Source organism: Cnephaeus nilssonii (genome assembly GCF_951640355.1).
Source record: "Cnephaeus nilssonii genome assembly, chromosome: 22".
NCBI classification, from domain to species: Eukaryota; Metazoa; Chordata; class Mammalia; order Chiroptera; family Vespertilionidae; genus Cnephaeus; species Cnephaeus nilssonii.
This window is the reverse complement of record NC_137093.1, coordinates 28,366,884-28,392,447: the sequence shown is the minus strand read 5'-3', so window position 1 is coordinate 28,392,447 and position 25,564 is coordinate 28,366,884. Positions and strand designations below refer to the sequence as shown.

Sequence of the window (25,564 nt, the reverse complement as noted above, 5' to 3'; positions counted from 1 at the left end):
CCCAGGGGTGAAGCCCTGCTATTGGGACACATGAACCCACAGCAGCTGATGGGTGGAGGCGGGTCCGGGGACCGGGAGAGCCCAACCGGACCGGATGCAAATCCTCTCAGCGCAGCAGCCTCCGGCCAGCGGCGGCGAAAACAGAAGAACGCGTGTTTCCTCTCCAGGGACCGCCTCTCAGAGCCAGTGCCCCCCCTGTACGCCTCCTTGGACCCACACTTCCCACAGGGCACTGCCGTGACCTTGACCTGGACAAGATCATCAGGTCTGAGAGCCACCGGACGTGGACATCGCTGTTAATTGCATAAAAGAGAGGGCGCGTGGGGAAGTGAATAAACCAGACACACACGGATGCGATTGCAGATAAACTGGCCGTGGGAGGCGCCCTCGCCCACGTGTGACTCCTGGGGCGGAGGCCAGCCCACCCCCCAGCCCCCAGGGCCACCCCGCCCCTGAGGAGCCCCCTCCACCTGCTGCGGCGAGGCCGGCTCCGGGCTGTGGGGGGCGGGGGGGGGGCTGCCGCTGAGGGAGAAGCAGAGCAGCCAGGAGAGGCCTCCGGGGAGGCTGGTTACATAAGAGGCTGCCTGGGAGGGAGATGAGCCTGTTTGGGGTTTTTCCTGCAGAGAGAGAGAGAGAGAGAGAGAGAGAGAGAGCAAGAGAGAGAGAGGGAGGGAGAGAGAGAGAGGATAAAGACAGCCCAAACTGCCCTCCTTGAACCTCACTCATTCGTTCTTCCGCCAGATGTGTGTTAGCCCTACTGTGTGCCAGGCACCCTGTAGGCGCTGGGGTGCCCAGGGCATCAGACAAAGTCGCTGCTCGCGCGAAGTTGGCACTGGGGGGGGGGGGGGGCGGGAGACCAGAGCCCAGTAAACGAGGCAAAATCCTGGGCGTGGGCGGGGTCGGGCGCGAGGCAGACAGCTGACTCTCCACATGGCTCTGGTGCGGCCTCCACCTCTCAGCAGCTGGAGCTCCATCATCATTTCAGCAACGCACAGCCGGCCGCCCCGCTGCTCGCCCCCCTCCCGGCTGAGGGGTGAGGGTGCGCCCCGCTCCGTGGCCGCCGTGCCCATGACACCTCCCTCGTGACTCGGGCTCCTGGCCTCGGCGGCTCAGCCATCCCGGATCCAGGCGGCCCCGGGGTTTCCCGGCTCCGAGGCTGAGCCAGGAGGGGGACCGAGGCCGCAGGTGAAGCCCGGCCCCGGAACCATCCATCACTCCGTCCTGGCGGCGGCGACCGGGCAGCGCCCACCGGCCCGGGCATCTCCACCCGGAGAATGAGCCCGTGCCGACGCGCACCAGGCCGGCAACTCAAACCCACCCGCCATCTGGAAGGGGACGCTGGTGGGAGAGCTGGGCGCAGACCCACTGAGGGGGGAAGACAAGCAGAGAGAGAGAGAGAGAGAGAGAGAGAGAGAGAGAGAGAGAGAGAGAGAGAAACAGACACAGAGTGACACAGAGACACAGAGAGAGAGAGACAGAGAGGGACAGAGACAGGTGCAGAGAGACTGAGACAGAGACAGAAAGAGAAGCAGAATGGGATCGAACCACTCGCCATCTGCCCATTTCACAGATGTGGACACTGAGTCTCTAAACCCTTTCGGGCCCGCAGGCTGGGGGCCAGGCTCCTGAGCACAGCCATGTCCCTCCCCATCTGTCAGGGGGATCCCGGTTTTCCTTCGGGGACCACTGGGGGCTGTGTTTGAGGTCCTGGATCCAGCCGTGCTTGAAATCCACCCTTGGGCTTCCCAGTTGCATTCATAAAAGCTCTCACGTGTTGGGCTTCTGTTCTTTAAATATATTTGATGTCAGAGAGGAAGGGGGGGGGAGAGAAACATCAATGGGAGAGTATCATGGATCGGATGCCTCCTGCACGCCCCCACTGGGGATGGAGCCCACAACCCGGGCCTGTGCCCCAGTCCGGCGCCCTATCCACTGAGCCGAACCGGCCAGGGCACTCGATTTTTTATTTTATTTTATTTTTTTCTGCTCAAGTTCAAGCGACCACTACGGGGTCAAGGCGTAGAGCACCTCCTGCCCCCCAGGGGGCGCCCTCGCGGCCGGGATTGTTGAAGGGCTGCCGGCCGCCAGGGTGGAGATCCCCGCCCTCGCTCCTCCGAGGTCCCGGCTCCGGGGAGGCCGGGGGCTCCCAGCCTGGAAATGCCCCTGCACCCCACCCCTGGGGGCTCCTAACGCCGGGGCGGGCGGGACCCCCGCCTCAGGGCGGCCGTCTGTCTGCCTGTCTGCCTGGGGGCGGAGGGGAGAAGGCAGGACGGGACGGACGGGACAGGTGCCCGGGCCGGAACCTCAGCCCCACCGCCCGGGCCCTCCCCGCGCTGGGAACGAGAAATGGAGCCGCGGGCGGAGGGCCTGACCTCCCGGATTCAATTTGCAAGGTCAGCCATGCAGACCGGGCTGATGGAATCGTCACGGCTGCCGCGGGCCCGGCCGAACACGAGCGCAATTATGTGCTACACGCGCGGGCGAGCCCCTGCCGCCGTGGGGGAGGGGAGAGGGGGAGCCCCTGCCGCCGTGGGGGAGGGGAGAGGGGGAGCCCCTGACGCCGTGGGGGAGGGGACAGAGGGGGAGCCCCTGCCGCCCTGGGGGAGGGGAGAGGGGGAGCCCCTGCCGCCGTGGGGGAGGGGAGAGGCGAGCCCCTGCCGCCCTGGGGGAGGGGAGAGGGGGAGCCCCTGCCGCCCTGGGGGAGGGGAGAGGGGAGCCCCTGCCGCCCTGGGGGAGGGGAGAGGGGGAGCCCCTGCCGCCCTGGGGGAGGGGAGAGGGGAGCCCCTGCCGCCCTGGGGGAGGGGAGAGGGGAGCCCCTGCCGCCCTGGGGGAGGGGAGAGGGGAGCCCCTGCCGCCCTGGGGGAGGGGAGAGGGGAGCCCCTGATGCCGTGGGGGAGGGGAGAGGGGGAGCCCCTGCCGCCCTGGGGGAGGGGAGAGGGGAGCCCCTGCCGCCCTGGGGGAGGGGAGAGGGGGAGCCCCTGCCGCCGTGGGGGAGGGGAGAGGGGAGCCCCTGCCGCCGTGGGGGAGGGGAGAGGGGAGCCCCTGCCGCCGTGGGGAGGGGAGAGGGGAGCCCCTGCCGCCGTGGGGGAGGGGAGCCCCTGCCGCCCTGGGGGAGGGGAGAGGGGAGCCCCAGAAGCGCATCCCTCCTGAGGAATGTGGGGTTCCCACGGCCCTGGCCGCGCCACGTCTTGAGGGTGTACGAGCCGCCGTCTCAGGCTGGACAAGGGGGCGCCAGGCGCGGCGCTGGCTTTAACCTTTCCTGACACGCGAACTGGTCCCCCCAAATCTGACTGGAGGCCGCAGCACGGGCGAGGGCTGGTGCCTTGGGAACGTGCAGGCAACTGAGGATTGCACCGCGGTCCGCTGTCAATCCGTCTGGACATCGCAGAACCGCCCAGCCCTGGCCCGTGTGGCTCAGGAGGTTGGGCTTCGTCCCCTGCAGGGCAAGGTCACTGGCCGGATCCAGGTCAGGGCGCACGCCCCGGATGTGGGCTCCATCCCCAGCAGGGGGCGTGCGGGGGCAGCTGGCCGATGTCTCTCCCCCTTGGGTGTTTCTCCCTCTTCTTCTCTAAAATCACCTTTTAAATTAAACAAACAAAGCACGTCGAGGCCTTCTAACGGTGTGTGGGGGTGCGGGCGGTCAGCCGGTGTGAGCGTCCGGACCAGGCGATTTCAAGGGCAGCGGTGAAACCCCCGATTTCTAAACTGGATCCAAACACCCAGACGGGCGTGGGAGGCGAGCAGGACCCAGGTGCCGCCTAGACCTGCACCCCGCGCCCCGGGCTCCACACCTCGGTTCCCTGTCGCCACGTTGTTGTGTCTCCATGGCCCCATGTTCCAGACGGGAAAGCTGAGGCCCCAGGGGCCGGGCCACGGACTCAGAGCGGCCCAGCCGGTCCAGCCGGGACTTGGGCTCAGGCAGCGGCTCTGAAGGCAGCGCCCCGGGCTGTGCTCCCCACGAAGGACTGGCTGTCACCCGGGACCTGGCGGGCTCCTGCCTGCGGAGCCGGGAAAGCAGGGAGCACGAGGCCGGTGGTGCGCACAGTGTTTATTGCACGGCCTCCGGGCGCCTCCCCCGCAGGTGTAACCGGAAGGAAAGGGACTCGGGAAAGCACTGCCCTGCGCTCCGGTTAAAGAACGCAAAGTGCCAGCTGGAGACAGAACACGCAACCCGCCGACCCTGGGCCCCGGGGCGCCGGCAGGAGGGTCACCGTCTCCGTAGGAGCGAGGCGACCGCCGCCTGGGGCCGCCCGCAGGAGGGACGGCCGGTTCTCCCAACGCCCGCGCACCCGACAGTTCCCCTGAGAGACTTGAACCCGTTCCGTCCATGAAATAACGCCCCGATGCCTCCGCAGAGGGCCCGCCGGCTCTGGGCCACGCCCACCGGGAAGGGCGGGAACCCTCCACCCCAAGGGGGCGCCCGCGGTCCTGGCAACCCGCAGACAGACCGCCCCGAGGCCCACGGCCAGAGCCGGAGACCAAAGTGAAGGGAGGCAGATCCGCCCCTGAACAGCGCGGGGTGGGCCCGGGAGAGACGGAGGGGGTGCTGCGGCCGAGCACGGGCGCACGGACTCCCCTCCACGCACACTCCCCGGCCTCCAGGGCAGGGCCACCACCAGGCCTCCCGGATGGAGGGCAGATCCTCCCCAGCCCGCGATGTCCCGGATCCCACGCTGCCGCCGCGGGTGCTGGAGGGCGCATGGCGGGCGCACCGCTCAGAAGCCCTGCAGCTCGGGCACGTGGCGGTACAGCTCCAAGGCCTCGGGGTTGGAGAAGGCGCCGCGGTGGTCCACCGCCTTCCCCGCGATGACCTGCTTCACCGCCACCTCCACCTTCTTGCCGTTGAGGGTGTACTGCGGGGGGAGAGCAGGCGGCGGTGAGCGCCCCGGGAGGAGCCCCGCGCTCCGCCCCCGCACAGCCCACCCAGGGGCCCACCCAGCGGGGCCTGAGGGGGCTCAGGTCCGAGCTTCCCGCCGCGGGACAGGCCTGGCCGTGGGCGCTAGTAACTCCCACCGCCCAGCAGCTGGCGAAATGAACATCCATGTCAGGGGGAGCCGCTACTGCTTCCGGGTCAGCGGGGCTGTCCCGCCGTCACCGAGAGCCGAGCCGAGGGGAAGGGGAGAACTCCCAAGCTGTGGGGCACACCCCGGCGCCACCAAAACGGAAAAGAAATGTGTGGGCACCGTTTAAAACAGGAGCAAACCCAGTGAACACGGGACGGGGAAGCGGGGAAGCAGTTCTCGGAGACACTGCTCGCAGCAGCCCCGGGGGTGCTCCCCCCCCCACCCCATCCCGGAAACGCAGCACAGATGTTGCTGGGGCAGCTCCGAGGCGCAGCGCCACCTGCTGGCCCCGGGGAACAGCTGTTCCGCAGGCCGGCTGGTCTGTGACTTTACATGGCTGTGTGCAATGCACACACGCGTGCACACACATGTACACAGCACCTCTCTCGGCTGGCAGATCCCCCCACTCACTCACACACGGGGAGGGGGTACACGGACACACTCAGGCCCCTAAACAGGCGCAGGTCATCCCCAGGCGGCACTTAATGAACCGGCGAGAGGCCGCACCGGGCAGCGCGTGGGAAAGCCGGAGCTAATCTCCTGGTTGGGAATCCGAGGACCCGCTACACCCGCTGGGACCACGGGGAAAGCCGGGGCGGGGGTGCAGGGCTGGGCCTGCTTGCTCTCTGAACGGGGTGTCTAGCAGAAGCTGCTTTTCGGTGCAATTTAGGAAGGGTTAAAAAGGGGGGGTGGCAGGGGAAAAGGACTTGTTGCCAGGCAACAGGGACAAACTATATATAAAGCCTGAGCCAGCCTCGCGATGAGTCCCCAAGCGCGTGGGCCCATGGGAGGTGCCGGTGCGCAGGCGGCCGCCGCCAGGGGGCAGGGGGGCAGGGGTAGGGGGCAGGCCCGTGGGGGCCGGACGCACCGGGATGCCCTTGGTCTCCAGGATGACGCTGGGCACGTGCCGGGCGGACAGGCCGCTGCGGATGGCGTCGCGGACGCGCTGCACCAGGGCGGGCCGGAAGGCGTGGCCGGCCGCCATCCTCAGGAACAGCACCACGCGCTCCTCGCCGTCCTGGTTGTGCTGCGGGACGCACAGGCTGTCGCTCACCTCCTCGAAGGCTTCCACTGCGGAGGGGGGGTGCGGGGGGGGGGGGCGGGTCAGACTCCAGCCACGCGCCTCGGCCAGCCCGGCCCCCAGGGGAGGCGGAGGGGAGGCCCGCCCTGCGGGACCACCAGTCCCGTCTCCCAGCCCGCCCAGTGGGAGCCCTGGGGGTGCGGGAACAGGTGGACGACCACCCCCACCGGGGAGACAGCTCCCCCTAAGCTGGACGGTCTGCAAGGAGGAGTCATGCGCGGCCCTCACTTTACAGATTAGATTGTTTTAAGGAGGCTGGTCCGGGCCAGTATCTCAGTGGTTAGAGCCTCGGCCCAGGCACTGAAGGGTCACAGGGTCGATTCCCGGTCAAGGGCATGCACCTGGGTTGCAGGTTCCATCTCTGCTCCAGTCGGGCGTGCAGGAGGCAACCAATCCATGTGTCTCCCTCACATCAATGTTTTTTTCTCTCCCCCCGCCCCCACCCCTTCCACTCTCTCTAAAAAAATTAATGGAAAAAATATCCTCGGGTGAGGATGAACAAAAAATAAATTTAAATTTAAGGCCCCACCGGTGTGGCTCAGTGGTTGAACGTCAACCTACGAACCAGGAGGTAATGGTTCGATTCCCGGTGGGGGCCCATGCCCGGGTTGCCGGCTCAATCCCCAGTGTGGGGCGCGCAGCTGTGAGGCCCAGGGGCCCACCCTGTATGGTGCTGTGTGACCGTCAGCACTCATGCACCCTCTCTGTGCTCTGTACCTTCAGGCGCAAGGAGCAGGCACAGGTAACCAACCTCACACAGCTCACCATGAGCACAGCAGCGACAGGGCGGGGCCGGGCCCGGTGGTCCCAGGAGCCCCCTCCTGAGGTACGTACTGGGAAGGACACGCTCATCCATGTCCGCTCACACGGGGAGGCAGGGGGCAGAGGGGAGGCCTTGGGAAAGCCGACCTCTGGGCTCCCGGCCAGGACACCCTCCCTTCCGGGGACTTGACAACGACCGTGGAGAGGGAGCCGCCTACCGATGTTGTAGATCTCCGAGCTGCCGAAGCGCACGCCGTTGGGGTTGAGCGTGCCGTCACTGGGGAGAGAGACGTGGGCATGAACGCGGAGCGGCTCAGAGCGAGGCCTGTCGCCTGTGACGGTCTCCCTACGCCCCCACCCCCGGCTCCCGCCCAGAAGGTGAGCCAGGCCCGCGGGAGACTGGCACGGGCAGCGGCCCCTCAGTCCGGCCTCGGGAGGCGGGGCTCCAGGGAAGGGGGGCGGCCAGACCCTCACCTCCGGCCCAGCATGACGATGCCCCCCGTCTTGGGGTTGATCTTGCAGTAGTCGCCGTGCGCCCAGACACCTGCGGGGGCAGAGGCGCTTGGTCACCCCGAGGGGAAGGGGTCGGTCACCCCAAGAGCCTGGCCGGAAACCCACATGGTATGGGGTGGGGGTGGGACAGGGCAAGGGTGCCGGTCGCCGCCCGCTCTGATTCTGCACGTGTGGTTTATGCCAAACCAGATTCCCTCTAGAGCAAGCACGTCAAACTCAAAGGCTAGCACGGGCCAAACAGACGAGGCACACGGCCCGAGGCCGGCGAGTTTGACGTGCTCGCTCTAGAGTCTGCAGGAAGCAAGCACCTCGCACAAAGCCCTGGACAGGCGGCTGCGATTACAAGCTCTGCGCCGCTGGCCGAGGGCGCTAAGGGCGGCGGGCGGCAGGGCTTAAACCGGCGCCTCCCTGCCCAGGGCCAGGCCCGCGAGGTGGAGTCTGTGCGGGCGGCCGCGAACCATTGGGCCCCAGAAAGCCCTCACCCGGCTTCTCTGTGGGGCCGGGTGACGGGGTGCGAGACCCCAGGCAGAGGCCCAGGCGGCGGACCCCTCGCAGGCGCCCTCTCTCTGAGCGAGCGAGCGGGCCTCGGCCTCCCGCGGGCCATCGTGTGGCTGGTGCCAGGTGGGGCCACGGGGCTCTGGGCACTGACGGTGGTTAAGATGAAACAACTCAGATTCCGGCCGCACAGGACGGCTTCGCGGAAGGGACGAGGGGCTCCCCAGAGTTACTGGTCAGCGGCCTCTCTCAGCTTGGGGTGGGGGGGGGAGGGAGAGGGGAGCTGTGGGGGGTAGGGGGACGAGGAGGGGACGGCCAGAACTGGACCCACAGGCCCGCCCAGCGGCGTGGGCAGCCCCGCGCCCGCCTACCGGGGAACTTGGAGAAGTAGGCCTTCCGGTACTTGCTGCCGGTCTCGTCGTTCCAGAAGTGCGTGGGCTGGCAGGGGAAGGGCCTGGTGCACACCAGCTCCCCGCTCTCGCCCCAGACGGCTCTGCCTGGGGGAGAGGAGGTCAGCCGAGGGCACGCCACAGCCCCCCCTCCCGCGCCCCCCAAAGCATTTGGGACACGCACGCTGGCACAGAGCTGACCTGCCCCGCGTGCTCCCACGTCACCGCGCCCACCCCGTCCCGGAGCCGCTGCGCCGTACCTGCCTCATCCCAGGCCTCCACGGCCATGCCCAGGTTGCGGGCCTGGATCTCGCCTCTGTAGACGGGGAGAGAGACGTTCTGGCCCATGAAGCAGGAGATGATGTCGGTGCCGCCTGGACAGCGAGAGACAGATTCCGATTCAGAGGACGGAGACAGAGTGCTTGTTCTTCACGAGGGAGCAAGGCGGGGGGAAGACCCCACAGCATAGACGGCCACCGCTCCTTCCCATCAGCACTGGGACGGCCCGGCCCGGCCAGCGTGGCTCAGTGGATGAGCATCAGCCTTGGAACCAGGAGGTCACGGTTCGATTCCCGGTCAGGGCACAGGCCCGGATTGCGGGCTCCATCCCATGTGGGGCGTGCAGGAGGCAGCCGATCCCTGATTCTCTCTCATCACTGATGTTTTTCTCTCTCTCTCCTTCTTTCTTCCTGTCTCTGAGATCAATACAAGTATATATGTTTTTTAAAAATACTGGAAAGTTCTAGGCAGACAGGCCGCTTTACAGGAGGAATGCAGAGGAGACCGCGACGGTGGCACAGGCTCCCGTGTCTGGGTGACGCTCCGACGTCTCCCTGGGGGAGTGGAGCCTCAATGAACCACCTCTCGGGCTCCGCGGGACGGTGAGACCGGGCTCACAGGAAATGGCTTCTTCGCCCATCAGATCCACCTGCAGGCGCCGCGGGGCCCGGGGGCGTGTGCGCGCTCCTGGGGACCAGCCTGGTCGAGTGCCCGCCCGCTGCGCCCTGCAGGACCCGGCCCGGCAGCCGCACCTGAGATGGAGCCCAGCAGGACGCTGCTCTTGACGCACGTGTACACGTACTCGTAGCTCTGCGCTCTGAGCGGGGAGCCCGTGGACAGGATCGTGTGCAGCGTCTGCAGACTGTGGGTTTCCGCTGCGCGAGGAAGCAGAAAGGTGAACCCCGCCTGCACCTGCAGGTGGGCCTGCACGCGGGAGACACGGGCTGGCCTCCCCAGGGGAGTGGGAGGAGGGAGGGGGAGGGGGAGGGAAGAGGAGGGGGCTGGCCTCCCTGGGGGACGGGGACACGGGGTGGAGTGGGGGGGGGCTGCCTCCCTGGGGGACGGGACACGGGGTGGAGTGGGGGAGAGGGGGGCTGCCTCCCTGGCTGGCCGTCAGGGGCTCACCTGGCTTCAGGTCTCTCTCCTCCAGCACCGACAGCCACTTGGCCCCCGTTCCCAGGATGGTGATGCTGGGGCACAGGAGAGAAAGGGGTCACCACAGCTCTTCGAGGTCCCTCCCCAGCGAGGGGCTCGCCTCCGATCGCGTGCTGAGTGGGCGCTTGGCTCCCGGATTGAAACCCGGCTGAATGGGCGCTCGGTTCCCGGACGTGATTAACCTTTCGCGGGAACGGCCTCCTTCGGGGGGAGCGCCCTGGCTGAGCCGAGGAGCCAAATGTTGGGATTTAAACGCCGCCCCGGCCACACGGTCTGTGAAATGTTGAGGGCCGAGGGGCAGCCATGCCGGCGGCCCTGTCTGCGCTCCGAGCACGGCTCCAGCTCAGCGGGGAGTACAGAGCGCGCTGAGCCCAGACCCTCGGTCCGCCCGCGGGGAGCGTGAAGCCATCAGCGAAGGAATCGCTCTGACAGGTTCCACAGGGACCCGGAGGAGGGCGCAGGGGGGCGGGGCCGCCTCCCACCCGGAGGAGGGCACAGGGAGGGCGCAGGGGGGCGGGGCCGCTCCTCCCTCGGGTTTCACCATCCAGGGGCCAGGAGGGCAGGACACCCCTCTTAACTGGCTTCCGCTCTGCTCCTTAGCACCCCCCGCCCCCCCCCCCACCCAGCCGAGAGCCGCAGGCAGCCGCACGCAGGGCAGAGAAGCTGAGCACACGGCGAGGGCCCGGCCGGCGGAGGGGGCGGGGGGCAGCTCACCCCAGCCTGTCCACCAGGTCCCAGAGCACGTTGGGCGTGGGCACCAGCGGGGAGCCGTCGTACAGGACCAGCGCGGCGCCCGTGGCCAACGCGGACACCATCCAGTTCCACATCATCCAGCCCACCTGCAGCGGGCGGGCGGACGGACGGACAGACAGACAGACGGCGCGGGTCAGCCAGCCGCCGCCCCCTCGCCCACCGCTCAGCCTCGCACGCAGGGCCCTAGAAAACCGCCCCAAACTGGGCCAGACGCGGGCGAGAACTGCCCGTTGCCAATGCGCGGCTCGGCCCCAGCAAGGTCAAGGCACAGCCGGGCCCGGCGGGGGGCGCAGGCCCCATCCCTCCCGGTCCCACCAGCCGGTCAGTCCGGTGAGGCCTGGCAGGGCAGGGACTTGCGGACATGGGCCCTGCTGGTCAGTCAGCCTCTCCTGGCCCTTGGACCCCTCCTGGGGGGGGGGCGCCTTTGCGTGGTTCGGGGCAAACGCTTCAGCGAGAGGCACCGAGATCAGAGGGCAGCCGGCCGGCCTAGGCGAGGCCAGGACGCAGGCATGCGGGGTGGCACCTGGCCACAGGCCCTCGCTCCCGGGACACGGACAGGGGCCTGGTCCCCACACCTGATCCCCAGCTGCACCCTTCTTACTGCTGCTGTGATAGCCAGACCTCCCGGCCCCAAACACCATGATCCTCCGAGACCCAGGGCCCTGAAGGCCATCAGGGGTGGGCAGGCTGCCCCCTGCCGGAGGCTCACGGGAAGCGCAGCGGGAGCGGAGGCCGGGGAAGCCGCTCCCCGCACAGCCCAGTCCTGGTGCGGCTCCCCGCCGACACCTGCGCCCCAGCGGCCAGGAGGCGAGGAGCCCAAAGCCGCCGAGGAGGGCGCCGCTCTGAGCACTGCCCCCGCCCCCCCCCACCGTGTCTCCTGGAGCCACGGCCCACCCCCCCCCACGGCCCGCCCCCCACAGCTCACCGCCCCACAGCTCACCCCCCCACGGCCCGCCCCCCACAGCCCGGCCCCCCCAGCCCGCTCCCCCGCCGCCCCGCCCGCCGGCGCGCACCGTGGTGTAGTAGAGGAGGATGTCGCTGCTGCTCATGTCGCCATGGAGCATGTGCTCCTTCAGGTGCTGGATGAGGGTGCCCTGCAGTGGGGGGGGCCATGTGAGCGAGCAGAGGCGGGGCAGGAGCACTGGGGGCGGGAACCCGGGGTGGGGGGCGGGTGCAGGGACAGGGCTGTGAGCAGGTCTAACCCAGGGGCGGGGAGACACTGGCAGGAGGTGTGGGGGAGCTGCGGGGGGCCCGCAAGGCCAGGGGCACTGGGAGCGCTGTCCCCATCACAAACTGCCGCCCGCCCAGCCCGTCTGCCCAGCCCGGGCCCAGAAGCTCCCCCGCCCCTCCATTCCAGAGGCCGGGGCACCGCGCTGGAGTCCAGGGCCGGGGTGCAGTGGGAGGAGGGGGTGCGGCGGGGTGACAGGGTGCGGCGGGAGGCCGGGAGCCCGTGGGGGAGACCCACCCCTGCGGAGTGCACCATGCACTTGGGCGCGCCGGTGGTGCCCGAGGAGAACATGATGAACAGCGGGTGGCTGAAGGGCAGCTGCTCGAACTCCAGCTGGGGCGCCTGGTCCCCTCTCCCCGCCGCCAGGAAGTCCTCCAGAAACACGCTGCGGGTCCGGGGTCACAGTGACACCCCTCCGCCCAGACGCGGCCCTCGCGCCCTCCCTCCCTCCCTCCCTCCCGTCCAGCCCTTCCTTCCGGAGGGGAAGGGGGGGGCACGCCTCCCAACCTCGGGGACCTGGGGGCCAGGGCACAGGTGGACATTTCCAGCTGCTTTAACAGCCCGACAGCGGCGGGCTGGCTCCTTCCTAACGCGCTTCAACAGCCCGGCCGGGGTGGCTCAGTGGCTGAGCGTGACCTATGACCCAGGAGGTCACGGTTCGATCCTGGTCAGGGCACAGGCCCGGGTTGCGGGCTGGATCCCCAGCGCGGGGTGTGCAGGAGGCAGCCGATCCGTGATTCTCTCTCCTCACTGATGTTTCTCTCTCTCTCCCTCCCCTCCCTCTCTGACATCAATAAAAATATTTTTAAATAAATAACAACAACAACAACAATAATAAAGTGCTTCAACAAATACCCCCGTGAGGGAGCTCTGAGCGCTAGCTCGTGGCTGCTGGACAGGGAAGCTGCTGAGGGAGGTTGAGAGGTGCTACGTGCAGAGCCTGGGCGCCCCGCCTCCCACACGCACCCATGCACACAGGCGCCCGTCCGATCGCTGCGCCCGAGAAAACGCCCTTCTCCCCGGGGTCCGCAGCGGCCGCCGCGGGCTCTCACCTGCCGGGGACCTTGGAGATGTCCACCTCCTCCCGGGGGGTGACGTACGGGATCACCACCACCTGCTCCAGGTCCGGCAGCCCTGCGGGGGGACAGAGACGGCACCGGCGCATTGGCGGCGGCACCGGGCACGGGTCCACAGGGTCTGTTTGTTTGTTTAATGCATTTTTATTGGTTTCAGAGAGGCAGGGAGAGGGAGAGCTAGAGAAACATCCATGAGAGAGAATCGTGGATGGGCTGCCTCCTGCATGCCTCCCACTGGGGATCAAGCCCGCCACCCGGGCATGCGCCCTGACCGGGAATGAACCGTGACCTCCTGGTACATAGGTCAACGCTCAACCACTGAGCCACCCCGGCCGGGCCACAGGGAGTTGTGTGCAGCTTGCAGAGGCCTCGGTGAGTCCTGCGGGGCTCCCATCTCCACTGCCTGCCCCGCCCCGCTCAGGCCCCGCCCCCAGACCCGCTCAGGACCCGCCCCCAGGCCCGCTCAGGACCCGCCCCCCAGGCCCGCTCAGGGCCCGCCCCCAGACCCGCTCAGGTCCCGCCCCCCAGGCCCGCTCAGGCCCCGCCCCCCAGGCCCGCTCAGGCCCCGCCCCCAGGCCCGCTCAGGTCCCGCCCCCCAGGCCCGCTCAGGCCCCGCCCCCAGGTCCGCTCAGGTCCCGCCCCCCAGGCCCGCTCAGGCCCCGCCCCCAGGCCCGCTCAGGTCCCGCCCCCCAGGCCCGCTCAGGCCCCGCCCCCAGGCCCGCTCAGGTCCCGCCCCCCAGGCCCGCTCAGGCCCCGCCCCCAGGCCCGCTCAGGTCCCGCCCCCCAGGCCCGCTCAGGCCCCGCCCCCAGGCCCGCTCAGGTCCCGCCCCCCAGGCCCGCTCAGGTCCCGCCCCCAGACCCGCTCAGGCCCCGCCCCCCAGGCCCGCTCAGGCCGCGCACCCTTCACCACCCGCTGCAGCTTGTCCAGGTGGCCGTGCACCCGGCCGTTGTACACCACGGCCTCCACGGAGAAGAGGAGCTTGGGCTGGATCTGGGAGAACCGGTCCAGGACACCCTGAGGGGGAGGGTGGGCGGTCACCCCGGTGCCCCCTCGGCAGCCCCTGGGCCCACGACCTCGCCCCAGGCCGCACCCCGCTCCCCACTTCCTCCCAACTGGGTCGTGGCTCCCGAAACGACCCAGTTTGACTCCGTGAACCCGTCTCCCAGTCACCGCAGCCCCGGGCCCGGCCCCGCGGGGGGTCAGCGCTGCCCGGCCCTGGCACCCCACCGGCCTTCTCTCCGAGGTCTCCTACCGCTCGGCGCTGAGGCGCCCGGGGACCCGGTCCCGACCTCCCGGACCTCCCGTGAGGACCCCGCTGGCCCCGAGCGGCTCGCGTGGCCACACAGGGCCCTGGGGACCGGGCTGCACACGCCGGGCACACAGGGGCCCAGCGGCCCTCCCTCCCCAGGGGACCCCGACTCACGTTCACCCCGAAGTCGGGGGACGTGGCGCTCCAGATGGCGCCGATGCTGGCAGCGGCCAGCATGGCCTCCACGGCGTGCTCGCTGTTGGGGAGGTAGCCTGCAGGAGAAGGGGAGAAGCCGGGGTGTGGGGAGGCACCCTGCAGGGGATGGGAGAGCCCTGGGTGTGGGGAGGGACCCTGCAGGGGATGGGAGAGCCCTGGGTGTGGGGAGGGACCCTGCAGGGGATGGGAGAGCCCTGGGTGTGGGGAGGCACCCTGCAGGGGGAGGGGAGAAGCCGTGGGTGTGGGGAGGTAGCCTGCAGGGGGAGGGGAGAAGCCGGGGGTGTGAGGAGGCACCCTGAAGGGGATGGGAGAGCCCTGGGTGTGGGGAGGGACCCTGCAGGGGGGATGGGAGAAGCCGTGGGTGTGGGGAGGTAGCCTGCAGGGGGAGGGGAGAAGCCGTGGGTGTGGGGAGGTAGCCTGCAGGGGGAGGGGAGAAGCCGGGGGTGTGAGGAGGCACCCTGAAGGGGATGGGAGAGCCCTGGGTGTGGGGAGGGACCCTGCAGGGGGGATGGGAGAAGCCGTGGGCTGGGGCTTTCAGATCAGATGCTGGGCAGGGCCTCCCAGCCGGTCCTGCCTCGGACAGGGGCGGACAGGCCTGGCCCCTGATGGTGACAGGCGATAAGGCGCCGGGCTCTCCGCCCGCTTGGCAAACACACCGGAGTGCCCACGGAGCCGGCTCGCCCCGGAGAGGCACTCCCAGGCCCTGCCCTCTGCCGGTCTCTCCCCAAACACTCACCCACGACGCGGTCTCCTTTCCTCACGCCCATTCTCCGCATCGCGGCCGCGAACAATGCCACCTGCCGCCGCAGCTCCTCGAAGGTCACCTTCCCGACCTCCTCCCTGCCCTCCCCTGGAAGAGAAAGGGACGCACGCGGGGCTCAGGGCTGAGCGTTGCCCTGGGAACCGGGAGGTCACGGCTGGAGTCCCCATCAGGGCACAGGCCTGGGTTGTGGGCTCCATCCCCAGCGGGAGGCGTGCAGGAGGCAGCCGGTCCATGATTCTCTCATCATGGATGTTTCTCTCTCTCTCCCTCTCCCTTCCTCTCTGAAATCAATAAAAATATATTTTAAAAAATAAAAGTTCTGGAACCGGACAGGGGTGATGGTTTCACGGCCTGTGACTGTGCTGATACCCACTGGAGTCTACACTCCCATGGGGTGATTTCCTAAAGGCTCATGTGCTGGGACCTGAGTGACATCCCCGGGAGGGAGGCAGGGAGGAGGGAGGGAGGAGGGAGGGAGGGAGGGAGGGAGGGGAAACAGTCACACGGGCGTGGTTCCCGGGACTCACTGGCCACGTAGAGGGCGACCTTGTCGTTCTGCCGGTGCCGCAGCAGGTTCTCGGCGTAGTTCAGACGGCTGCCCGCGAACCACTCGGGGACGTCCGCCACCCCCTTGGAGGGGTCCACCACCTACAGGGAGCGACAGGGAGCCGGCCCGCGGCTCCTGAGGCCCACCCGGCACATGAAGACCCGCCATGCCTCGTCCCCGGAAGCCCACCCCGAACTGGCCTCAACCAGAAAGTGCCGCCTCTGGGGAGGAACCGTGTTCACTTGAAAGTTATCAGAGGGTCAGCCGGCCGCGGGGCTCAATCCCCAGCAGGGGGGGGGGGGGGGGGGGCAGGATGCAGGAGGCAGCCCATCAAGGGCTCTCTCTCATCATCGACGTTTCTCTCTTCCTCTCTGAAGTTGAAAACAATATATATTTTTTTTTAAGAAAGAGAGAAAGAAAAGCTAAAAATGAACACTTCACTTGGGAACAGAACCATAAAGATGACACGTGACCAGAATCTCCCCTTACCTCGTCATACATGCGCGAAGACACAATGCCACTGAACTTCCAGAACTCGGCCCAGAAGTCTGAATAGGACTCCACTGACCACTGGTACAGGTCGTGGTAATTTCCTGGAAACCACGGAAAAGGGCTCAGGGCTCAGATAAACCTCAGAAGGAGTCTGAGCAGTTCCGTAAGCAGACGGGCACCCCTGAGGAACCCCTGAGGAACCCCTGAGGAACCCTGGGCCCCTCTGGGCGGTCCCCGGGCGTCCGATGAGGATGGCCAGGTGGAGGGGGATCTTCATTTCTGGTGAAGCAAACCCACCCCCGCTGGTCCCCAAAGGGCACAAAGCAATGAAGAGGGACTGCGTGTCTGAGCCGGCAGCACCCCGAAGACCCGGGATCCCAGAGCCACGAGGCCGGGGGTCCAATCCGGGCCTGACCATTGACCAGCTGTGGGACCTCAGGCAGGTTACTTCCGCCCGCGCTGTGCCTCAGTTTCCCCTCTGTAAAAGGGAGGGGATAAACAGCACCCTCTCTTCACAGGCACCGCAGCGGAGGGACAGGAAGTCAGCCGGCCCGGCGGGGCTCAGTGGTTAAGCGTTGACCTATGAACCAGGAGGTCAAGGTTGGATTTGAGGTTCAGGTTCGATTCCCGGTCAGGGCACAGGCCCGGGTTGCGGGCTTGATCCCCAGCGGGGGGCGTGCAGGAGGCAGCCGATCCATGGTTCTCCCATCATTGATGTTTCCATCTCTCTCTCCCTTCCTCTCTGACATCAATAAAAACATATTTACCAAAAAAAACAGTGCTCACCCAATATTGACTCCCATGAAAGCCCGTCGGTGCTCAGTGCCCGCCCGTAGGCACCTGGTTTGCAAGCCCTGCCTTCCCTCTGCCCACTCTTCCTGTCACTCGGAGGGTTCTGACCAGCCTGCACCTTCAAACCTCAGCAGAGATGCTGTCGGCCCTGGGAACGGAACAGGCACCCCGCTAGCCCTGGGGTGCAGTGAGCACCAGGGGGTGGGCAGCTGACACCCCAGAGCGTGGCTGTTTTTGCATGAGCTCCCCACCCCCAGCTCCACTGGAACGATTGGAGAGCAGGGAGGCGGCCCGCGACGGGCTGGCACTGCCCACAGCTGTGTGTCCATGGACCCCAAAGCAGGGCACTCCCCTCATGAGGGGGCGGCCCACGTGGCATGTCCGGCGGGGCCCGAGGCAGGGCCGGCATCGCCCGCCACCCATGCCCGCTGGCCCGGCTGCAAGCCGCGCCCAAGGGTCCGCCTGGCGGGCAGGGCGTCCTCAGGGAGCTCTGCTGGGAGAAGCGGCGAGAACCGACCTGCCGCCCAGCCCGTGTGGCTCAGTGGTTGAGCACTGACCTACGAACCAGGAGGTCAGGGTTCGATTCCCAGTCAGGACACAGGCCCAGTGGGGGCATGCAGGAGGCAGCCGAGCAATGATTCTCTCTCCACGTTGATGTTTCTATCTCTTCCTCCCCCTTCCTCCCATAAATCAATAACAATAATTTTTTTTTTAAAAAGACCCCGCCCTGAAGGCCTGGACGGGGCCGGTGCGTCACCTGCAAGTCCACGGTCAGCAAGCGGCCATGGGAGCCTCTGGGCCACGGAGTGACCAGTCAGACCTGCTCCAGCGGCTCTGGCAGAGCCCGCGGGCACTGAGCACCGAGCGGGCACTGAGCACGGAGCGGGCACTGAGCACGGAGCGGGCACTGAGCGCCGAGCGGGCACTGAGCGCGGAGCGGGCACTGAGCGCGGAGCGGGCACTGAGCGCGGAGCGGGCACTGAGCGCGGAGCGGGCACTGAGCACCGAGCGGGCACTGAGCACGGAGCGGGCACTGAGCACGGAGCGGGGGTACTGAGCGGGAGGGAACGCAGGAAGCAGGGGGACCAGCCAGGGGTGGAGGAAGAGGTGCAGGGGGGGTGGAGGGGGATGGGGGAGGCGGCAGAGCCAGGTGGACCCCCGTGCAAGCCGGGTGACAGGTGATGCTGACCAAGGAGAGGGGTGCAGCCCGCCCAGGGGGGAGAGGGGAGGAGAAGCCATGAGGAGCTGAAGACCCCAGAGGCGGGGAGAGAGGTCGGGGGGTGTGGGACAAGCCAGCAGGAGCTGGGGGGACACAGGCAAGGAGGCCTCCTCCCAGCCCACCCCCCGCCAGGTGGCTCCCACCGGACCCTCCTCCTCCTGGGCGCCCTGAAGGTCCTCGCTGGCCTTCTAGCAGGGTCAGCCTGGGGGTGGGATGGGGTGGGGTGGGGGTAACAGGGGGCAGCACAGGGTACTGAGGGCTGGCGAGCGACCCCCACAAACAGGGAAGAGCTGCCAGGCGGAAAGGAAGCCTCAGGCCGCACCCCAACCCACAAGCAGGAACCTCGGGAGCAGGGGTCCCCTGTGGACTGAGGGGTCCGCAGGCCAGAGGGGGGGACCCTCCCAGGGACAGGACGCCCCACACGCAGGGAGAAGCTGCGGGCAGGAGCCCAGCGCCCTGAACGTGGGGAGGTGACGCCCCGCGCAGACAAGGGGGCCACCCCCACAGTCGGAGGCGCCCCACACCCTGGAGAGGGACCCCAGTCCGGCGGCTCCTCCGACCCCCAGAAGAGGGAAGCCGCACATCGGGGGCCCTTCGAATGACTAGGAGAGGCTCTGAGAGCGACGTCCGGGAGAGGGGGCGCCCCGGGCCCCAGGAACGGGCCCCTGGGCCAGGGGGTCCCCCGGGCCGCCGGCTGCACTCACCCAGCACCAGGCCGCAGGAGGCGCCCACGGCCGCCCGGAAGCGATCCATCTGCGTGTTCTTCTTGCTGTCGGGCTCCCACATCATCCGGCACCCCACGATCTCGTTGGACATGGCTGCGGGGGGCGGGGGGCGGCGGGGCGCGGGCTGGCGGCGATGGCGCGAGCGGCTCGGCGGAGCGCTACACTGAGCAGGGCGCAGCCGCCCACCACGCGGCACCGGCGCGCCCCGCCCACCGAGGCCCCGCCCACCGGAGGGCCCGCCCATTGAAGGCCACGCCCCTCCGCGTGTAACCTTCCGCGGTGGAGGGGGAGGGGCGCCTCGCAAAGGAGTCCAGGTCGCCGGGGTCCGCGCCCACGCGGCGGGTGGGGCAGCGCAGGCGCGTTGGACCCGGGCTCCCCACGCTCCCCGCGCTCCGCTGGGGCGGGAGGCGGTTCAAGCAGACCCGGGAGCCAGGAGCCAGGAGCCGGTGGATTGTCAGGGGTTCAGTCATTCGCTCTTTTTTTTTTTTTTAATACTTGACTTCAGAGAGGAAGGGAGAGAAAGAAACATGGATGATGAGAGCGAATCATGGACCGGCTGCCTCCTGCACGCCCCCCCACTGGGGATGGAGCCCGCAACCTGGGCCTGTGCCCTTGACCCGGCATCCAACCGTGACCTCCTGGTTCCTAGGTCGGTGCTCAACCCCTGAGCCACCCGGCTTGGGTCTGGACTTTTTTTTTTTTAATTTTTTTTTGGAAGATTCATATGACATCCTGTATTTGTCTCCATTTCTTTATTTGTGCATTTTTTAATATTTTATTGCTTTTTGTTTATTTTTTTTAAAAGAGAGGAAGGGAGAGGGATAGAGTTAGAAACATTGATGAGTGAGAAACATCGATCAGCTGCCTCCTGCACACCCCTCACTGGGGATGTGCCCGCAACCAAGGTACATGCCCTTGACCGGAATCGAACTCGGGACCCTTCAGTCTGCAGGCCAACGCTCTATCCACTGAGCCACACCGGTTAGGGCTGGCTTTTTTATTTTATTTTATTTTTTATTGAGCATTTGCTAACCAAGTGGGATGAGGCTCTGCTGTCCTTGGAATGAAGAGGCCCTGGGGTGATTAAATAAAACACATTCTTATTCATCTTAGTGACTCATCACAGCAAATCGGGAAGAAGCTGCATTTTTAAACGTATTCTTTGAGGTCCCTTCGTGTATCCGGGGAAGCTTACGAGTATTGGAGACACTGCGTTTCCCGTTAAAAGAGTCGGTGCCAGTAAATGTCACTGTCTCCGCCGTTCCACAATCAGAACATGGCCATCCGGGCCAGACTGGACCCTGAGGCGAACTGTCCGAACCAGAGAAAGAGGAGGGAATGGGGGAGGGGGGTGGTTATTCACGCAGACTTGGGGGCCGCTGGCTATTTGCACTCCAGAACTGGGGTGCGTTACAAGGAGCCTGTGCCATTGTCGCTCAGTGGGTGCAGGACCAATGAACACCCCCTCCTGGAAATTCTTTGACTATTCCCCCCCCCAGGGATCAATATGACCCAATTTAAAGACCCAATTTAAAGACCCACTCGCCTAAGCCAATCACAGAGCTCCTTTTTCTCCTTAGCCAACGATTGGCCCGCGGGACTCATGAGACCGAATTCTAGCCAATGAGACCAAAGGGGAGTGTAATGGGGGCGGGGCTCTGGGATGGGGGTTCTCTATCTCCCCGCCCCCCCCCCACCCCCACCCATGAAGGGGGGACGTCCTTTTGCAGGGAGCTATGATGACAGACACTTAGAAACAACCTTGAAGAAAGCCCATAAACGGAGCACCACGGGGCAGAAGGGGGGAGCGGGGGTGGGGGGGGGGACCCAGACTTCCCACTGAGCTGCCAGAGCAGGCCCGTGACTAGCCCCGGGCTTCCGGCCGAATAAACAGCGCCTGTCATCAAGGTGAAAGTCACGGGGCCGTGTTGGCATCACAACCTCTGCCGAAAGCATCCCAACCGTTGCCAAAGGTCATCTCACCTGCCCTGCCCTCCCCCCCCCCCCGCTCCCTCCCTACCCCCCGGGGGGGAGCTTCTCTTCCCTTGGGTACATCCATCGCCCACGGGGGATGGCGAGCCCACCTGATCCGAACATGGGAAGCTATTAGTAATTCCTGGGGAGGGCCAGGCCCCAGGCATCTCTACGTACAGTCTGTGTAACTAGTAAAGATCTATCTCTCGCCCTAGCTGGTGTGGCTCAGTGGACAGAGCGTCGGCCTGCGGACTGAAGGGTCCCAGGTTCGATTGCGGTCAAGGGCATGTACCTTGGTTGCGGGCACATCCCCAGTGGGGGCGTGCAGGAGGCAGCTGATGGATGTTTCTCTCTCATCGATGTTTCTCACTCTCTATCCCTCTCCCTTCCTCTCTGTAAAAATCAATTTTATATATATATATATATATATATATATATATATATATATATATATATATATAAATCTGTCTCTCCATCCCTCTTCTTATCGTCCCCATCTCTCCACCTAGTCCAAGCCACCACCATACCCCAAGTGGACTATTGCAAAATCCCCTTAACACCCCAAACCCAACCCCCCTCAATCAACCTTAGGGCAGCTAGAATGTTCCCTTCGCCATGGGAGTCACATCACTCCCTCCCTCACAACTTCCCAACGGCTTTTAGCCGCACTTTGCATACAAGCCCCAGGCCCTCTGAGGCCAGCACCATCAGGCTGTGCCCAGTGTGCCTCGGGGCCTTGGCACATGCTAGGCCACCTGTCCGGAAGGGTTCTTCCTCCACCCTCAGCCCTGGGCCGGACGCTTCACTTCCTTGCAGGTGGGGAGCGTCTTCCGTTCCCGTCTTCCAAGCCTGTGGAACCCTTCGGCTCAAATCACCTGACATTTGTCATCAACATCACCCCCATTCCTCCCGCCCCCCGCCAGGCTGCCTGCACGCTGCTTCATCTTGCTTCCTTGCCAGGGCGAGACCAGATCACCCCGATTATGAACATGTTTGCTTTTTTATCTCCCGCCTGCGCCTTGGACAGCGAGGTGGCGTGGAAGCAAGAAGCTTCCTGCTGGTGTTGGCACGGGGCGGGCACGCACTGAACGTCTGTCACCACGAATGCCTCCTCCGCGCCAGCAGACACTCCCATCCTCTGCCTTGATTCCGCTTCCTTCTCCTCTCTTTCTGCAGAAGCCACACTTCCAGAGAAAAGGAACACGGTCCGGCCAGCGTGGCTCAGGGGTTGAGGGGAGACCTATGAACCAGGAGGTCACGGTTAGATTCCCCGTCAGGACACAGGCCCGGGTTGCGGGCTCGATCCCCAGTGGGGGGCGTGCAGGAGGCAGCCGATCAATCCATGATTCTCTCTCATCATTGATGTTTCTCTCTCTCCCTCTCTCTTCCTCTCTGAAATCAATAAAAATATATATATTAGAAAAGGATCATGAAAAATTAAAAGTCTCTAGTGTATTCATCTGGCACAAGTGGTTAAGGAAAGGGCTAGATCCGTGGTCGGCAAACCGTGGCTCGAAAGCCACAGGCGGCTCTTTGGCCCCTTGAGTGTGGCTCTTCCACAAAATACCACGGCCTGGGCGAGTCTATGTTGAAGAAGTGGCGTTAGAAGAAGTTTACGTTTAAAAAGTTCGGCTCTCCAAAGAAATGTCAGTCGTTGTCCTGTTGATGTTTGGCTCTGTTGACTCATGAGTTTGCCGACCACGGGCCTAGATGGTGTGACAAGACGCAAAGAAATCTCGTTTTCTCTCACGTGCGTGCGCACACACACACACACACACACACACACACACTTTCCTTTTTCACGCTCTACTTCCTCCTCCGCACCTGGTAAAAGGCCTCCAGAGCCGGCTCCTCCTTCGGAAACCTTCCCGCACCCCGTTTTATTGCATGTGGGTGCAATCCACACTGCCCCCCCCCCCCCCCCGATCCTCCGCCCACAACCCTGCTTCCGCCCCAGCACTTAGGCCCCTGAAACGGAGCCCGGTGTGTGCCTCCAGCGAGCTGCCCCCCCCCCCACCCCACCCCCCACTTCGTTCTTGCCCATCGGGTCCAGGCGGTGGAGCGCACAGCAGCGGCTCAAATATTTATGTAAATTAGGTTAAAAATACTGGGGGAGGCGGGGATCAGAATTTGTCTGTCTCTCTCCTCTCGTTACAAGGCTATACTGGGCATTTCCTTTGAACATTGTGGGCAATTTTAACCTCTCTTTTATTTTTATTATAAGGGTTCTTTTATTTATTTGTATTCATGATTCTTGGGGTGGGGTTTTTAAATTCTTTGTTGTTTCATTTTTAAATATATTTTTTATTGTTGATAGTATTACAGACAGCTCCCATTCCCCCCATCCCCCCTCATCTCCTCCCAACCCCTCACCCCCCCCCCCCCAGGTCCTCCTGCCCTATTGCCCGGTCCATGGGCGGTGCATGTGAGCATACAAGGTCTTGGGTTTATCTCTTCTCGTCCCCCAGCCCCACATGGAGGTGTGGCCTCTGTTCATTTTGTTCATTAGATCCCACACAAAAGTGGGATCATGTCTTTCTGCGTTTGGCTTATGTCACTCAGCATAGTATCTTCCAGGTCCATCCATGCTTCCCCAAAGGGTAAGCGATCCCTCCTTTTAATTATTATTATTATTATTATTATTATTATTATTATTATTATTATTATTTTGGATGCCCAGCCAGAGTTTCAATTTGCTTAGAAGCAGGCAAAGTCCGCTCTCATAACGCTGCCCCGTGCAGTTCACTTCTCCTCCGCTGGGCACCCCAGCGCGCCCCCAGCCTCCCCGGACCCGCCCGGCTGGTCCCGCGGGTCCCGCCCTCCCCCGCTCTCCCTCGCCCGGCAGCGGGGGCCCCAGGGCGAGGGCGGCGGCGGCGGCGGCGGCGGCGGATGGATCCGCACCGCACGCACGCACCACTCTCAGCTCGCACGCTGATTGGCTGCTGGGGAGCTGGCCCCACATCAGCCCAGACCGCCGCGCCACGACCTGAGCGCCGACCAATCGCAAGTCGTTCCGGTACATGGGGGCCGCGCCTATCCGCCAATCCCAGGGGAGATCCTGAAAAGGGAGTGTCCAATGGGAGCTGAGCGGCGGGGCGGGGCCACCCCTCGCCGGTGAAGGCCGCGCGCGCTGTCACCTTGACAACCTGACGGGTGCAGAGCGAGCCGGTCCCGCCCCACGTGCGGGGCGCCCCGGGTTCCGCGGGGCCGAAGGGGGGTGTGCGTCTGGGACGCGGTGACGCTAACGTGTCTACACTCGGAGATGCACGGGGCCCGGGGGGGGGGCGTGTTCCTCATATGGGAGGACCCAGAGCACTTGGGGGCTGGGGGGGACCCCGTGACGTCAGAGGGAGGGAAGTGAGCATCAGCGAACTCGGGTTAGTGAGAGGTGACAGGGGTCAAGGGTCACAGAACAGAGAAGCAGGAAGCTGCCCCTCACCAGACACCAAACACCCAGCACCCTGATCTTGGACTTCCAGCCTCCGGAGCTGTGGTAAATGAATGTTTGCTGTTTGGGCCAGCCAATCCACGGTATCTATACTAATAAAAGGGTGGTATGCTCATTAGACCGGGAGACCTTCCGGACGTCCTTCCAGACAAAGCCCCATGGTGGTGGGGCCCAGGCAGAGGCGGTTAGGGGCGATCAGGCCAGGAGGGGAGGGCAGTTGGGGGCGATCAGGCCAGCAAGGGGGAGCAGTTGGGGGTGAGCAGGCCAGCATGGGGGTCAGTTGGGGGCCAGCAGGCCGGCAGTGGGGGTGATCAGGCCAGCAAGGGGGAGCAGTTGGGGTCGAGCAGGCTGGCAGGGGGGGCAGTTGGGGTTGAGCAGGCTAGCAGGCAGAGTGGTTAGGGGCAAGCAGGCAGGTGAGTGGTTAGGAGCCAGCGGTCCCGGATTGCGAGAGGGATGTCCCAGATCGGAGAGGGTGCAGGCCGGGCTGAGGGACCCTCCCTCCCCCCGTACACAAATTTCGTGCCCTAGGCCACTAGTTTCTGTATACAGCAGCCCAATCAGACCAAGGCAAGGACCTTTTCATATCCTTTAACCCACCCTAGGGCACTTCCTTCTGTGGGTTATAGCTACCGATTAGCATTTAACAACAGCCCAGCCGGCTCCGTGGTTGAGCTTCCACCTTGAACCAGGAGGAGGTCATGGTTCGATTCCCGGGCAGGGCACAAGCCCGTGTTGCAGGCTTGATCCCCAATGCAGGGGCATGCAGGAGGCAGCGATGGATGTTTCTCTCTCAATGTTTCTATCCCTCCCTCTTCCTCTAAAAATCAATGGGGGTGGGAAATATCCTCAGGTGAGGATTAACAAAAATTAAAGTATGTTTGCTGTTTACCTGAAATGCACTCTGAACCAGGCATCCTGTATTTTATCGGATAGCCCTGCCTCTCAGTGAACACGTCCAATGAAAGATGGCCTGATCTTCTCGGATGGGGAACAGAATCACAGAATCACCACGATGTGTCGAAACGGGGGTAACGCCACGTGGGGTTGGCCAGGAGGACATAGATTTAGGCAGTCGTACAACAGCCAGTTATTACAATAAAACATTTATTAAGCTGTCATTTTCACAATAGTTTAATTCTGTTCTGAAATCAGTCTACAAAGATCTCTACATAACACCAAAGCCAGTTATTTTCATAAATAACAGGAATGTATCGCTTTGCCAAAAAAATACAAACAAGCCTTATACATTTAGGTCTCTATGCGATATTTGTAGAATCAATTTCCCCAAGGCTCATGGCACTAAAACTGTGCACACACCACACACACACACACACACACGCACAC

The 25,564-nt window shown here is 64.9% G+C and overlaps 1 protein-coding gene across 1 annotated transcript; it reads right to left on the bottom strand.

Annotated features, from left to right (window-relative positions):
• Positions 1–3,103: 3,103 nt before the first annotated feature.
• On the bottom strand, positions 3,104–19,003 carry AACS (acetoacetyl-CoA synthetase). Its single transcript, XM_079762552.1, has 19 exons — positions 18,778–19,003; positions 16,060–16,163; positions 15,551–15,671; positions 14,997–15,110; positions 14,219–14,316; positions 13,695–13,809; positions 12,771–12,852; positions 11,956–12,103; positions 11,504–11,584; positions 10,452–10,576; positions 9,708–9,772; positions 9,335–9,457; positions 8,564–8,677; positions 8,286–8,411; positions 7,381–7,450; positions 7,125–7,183; positions 5,932–6,134; positions 3,792–4,853; positions 3,104–3,578 (listed from the first exon to the last, which is right to left on the bottom strand). The coding sequence occupies exons 1-18, from the start codon at positions 18,887–18,889 to the stop codon at positions 4,716–4,718; spliced, it is 1,998 nt and encodes a 665-aa protein (XP_079618678.1). The 5' UTR covers positions 18,890–19,003; the 3' UTR covers positions 3,104–3,578; positions 3,792–4,715.
• Between the last annotated feature and the right edge of the window lie 6,561 nt (positions 19,004–25,564).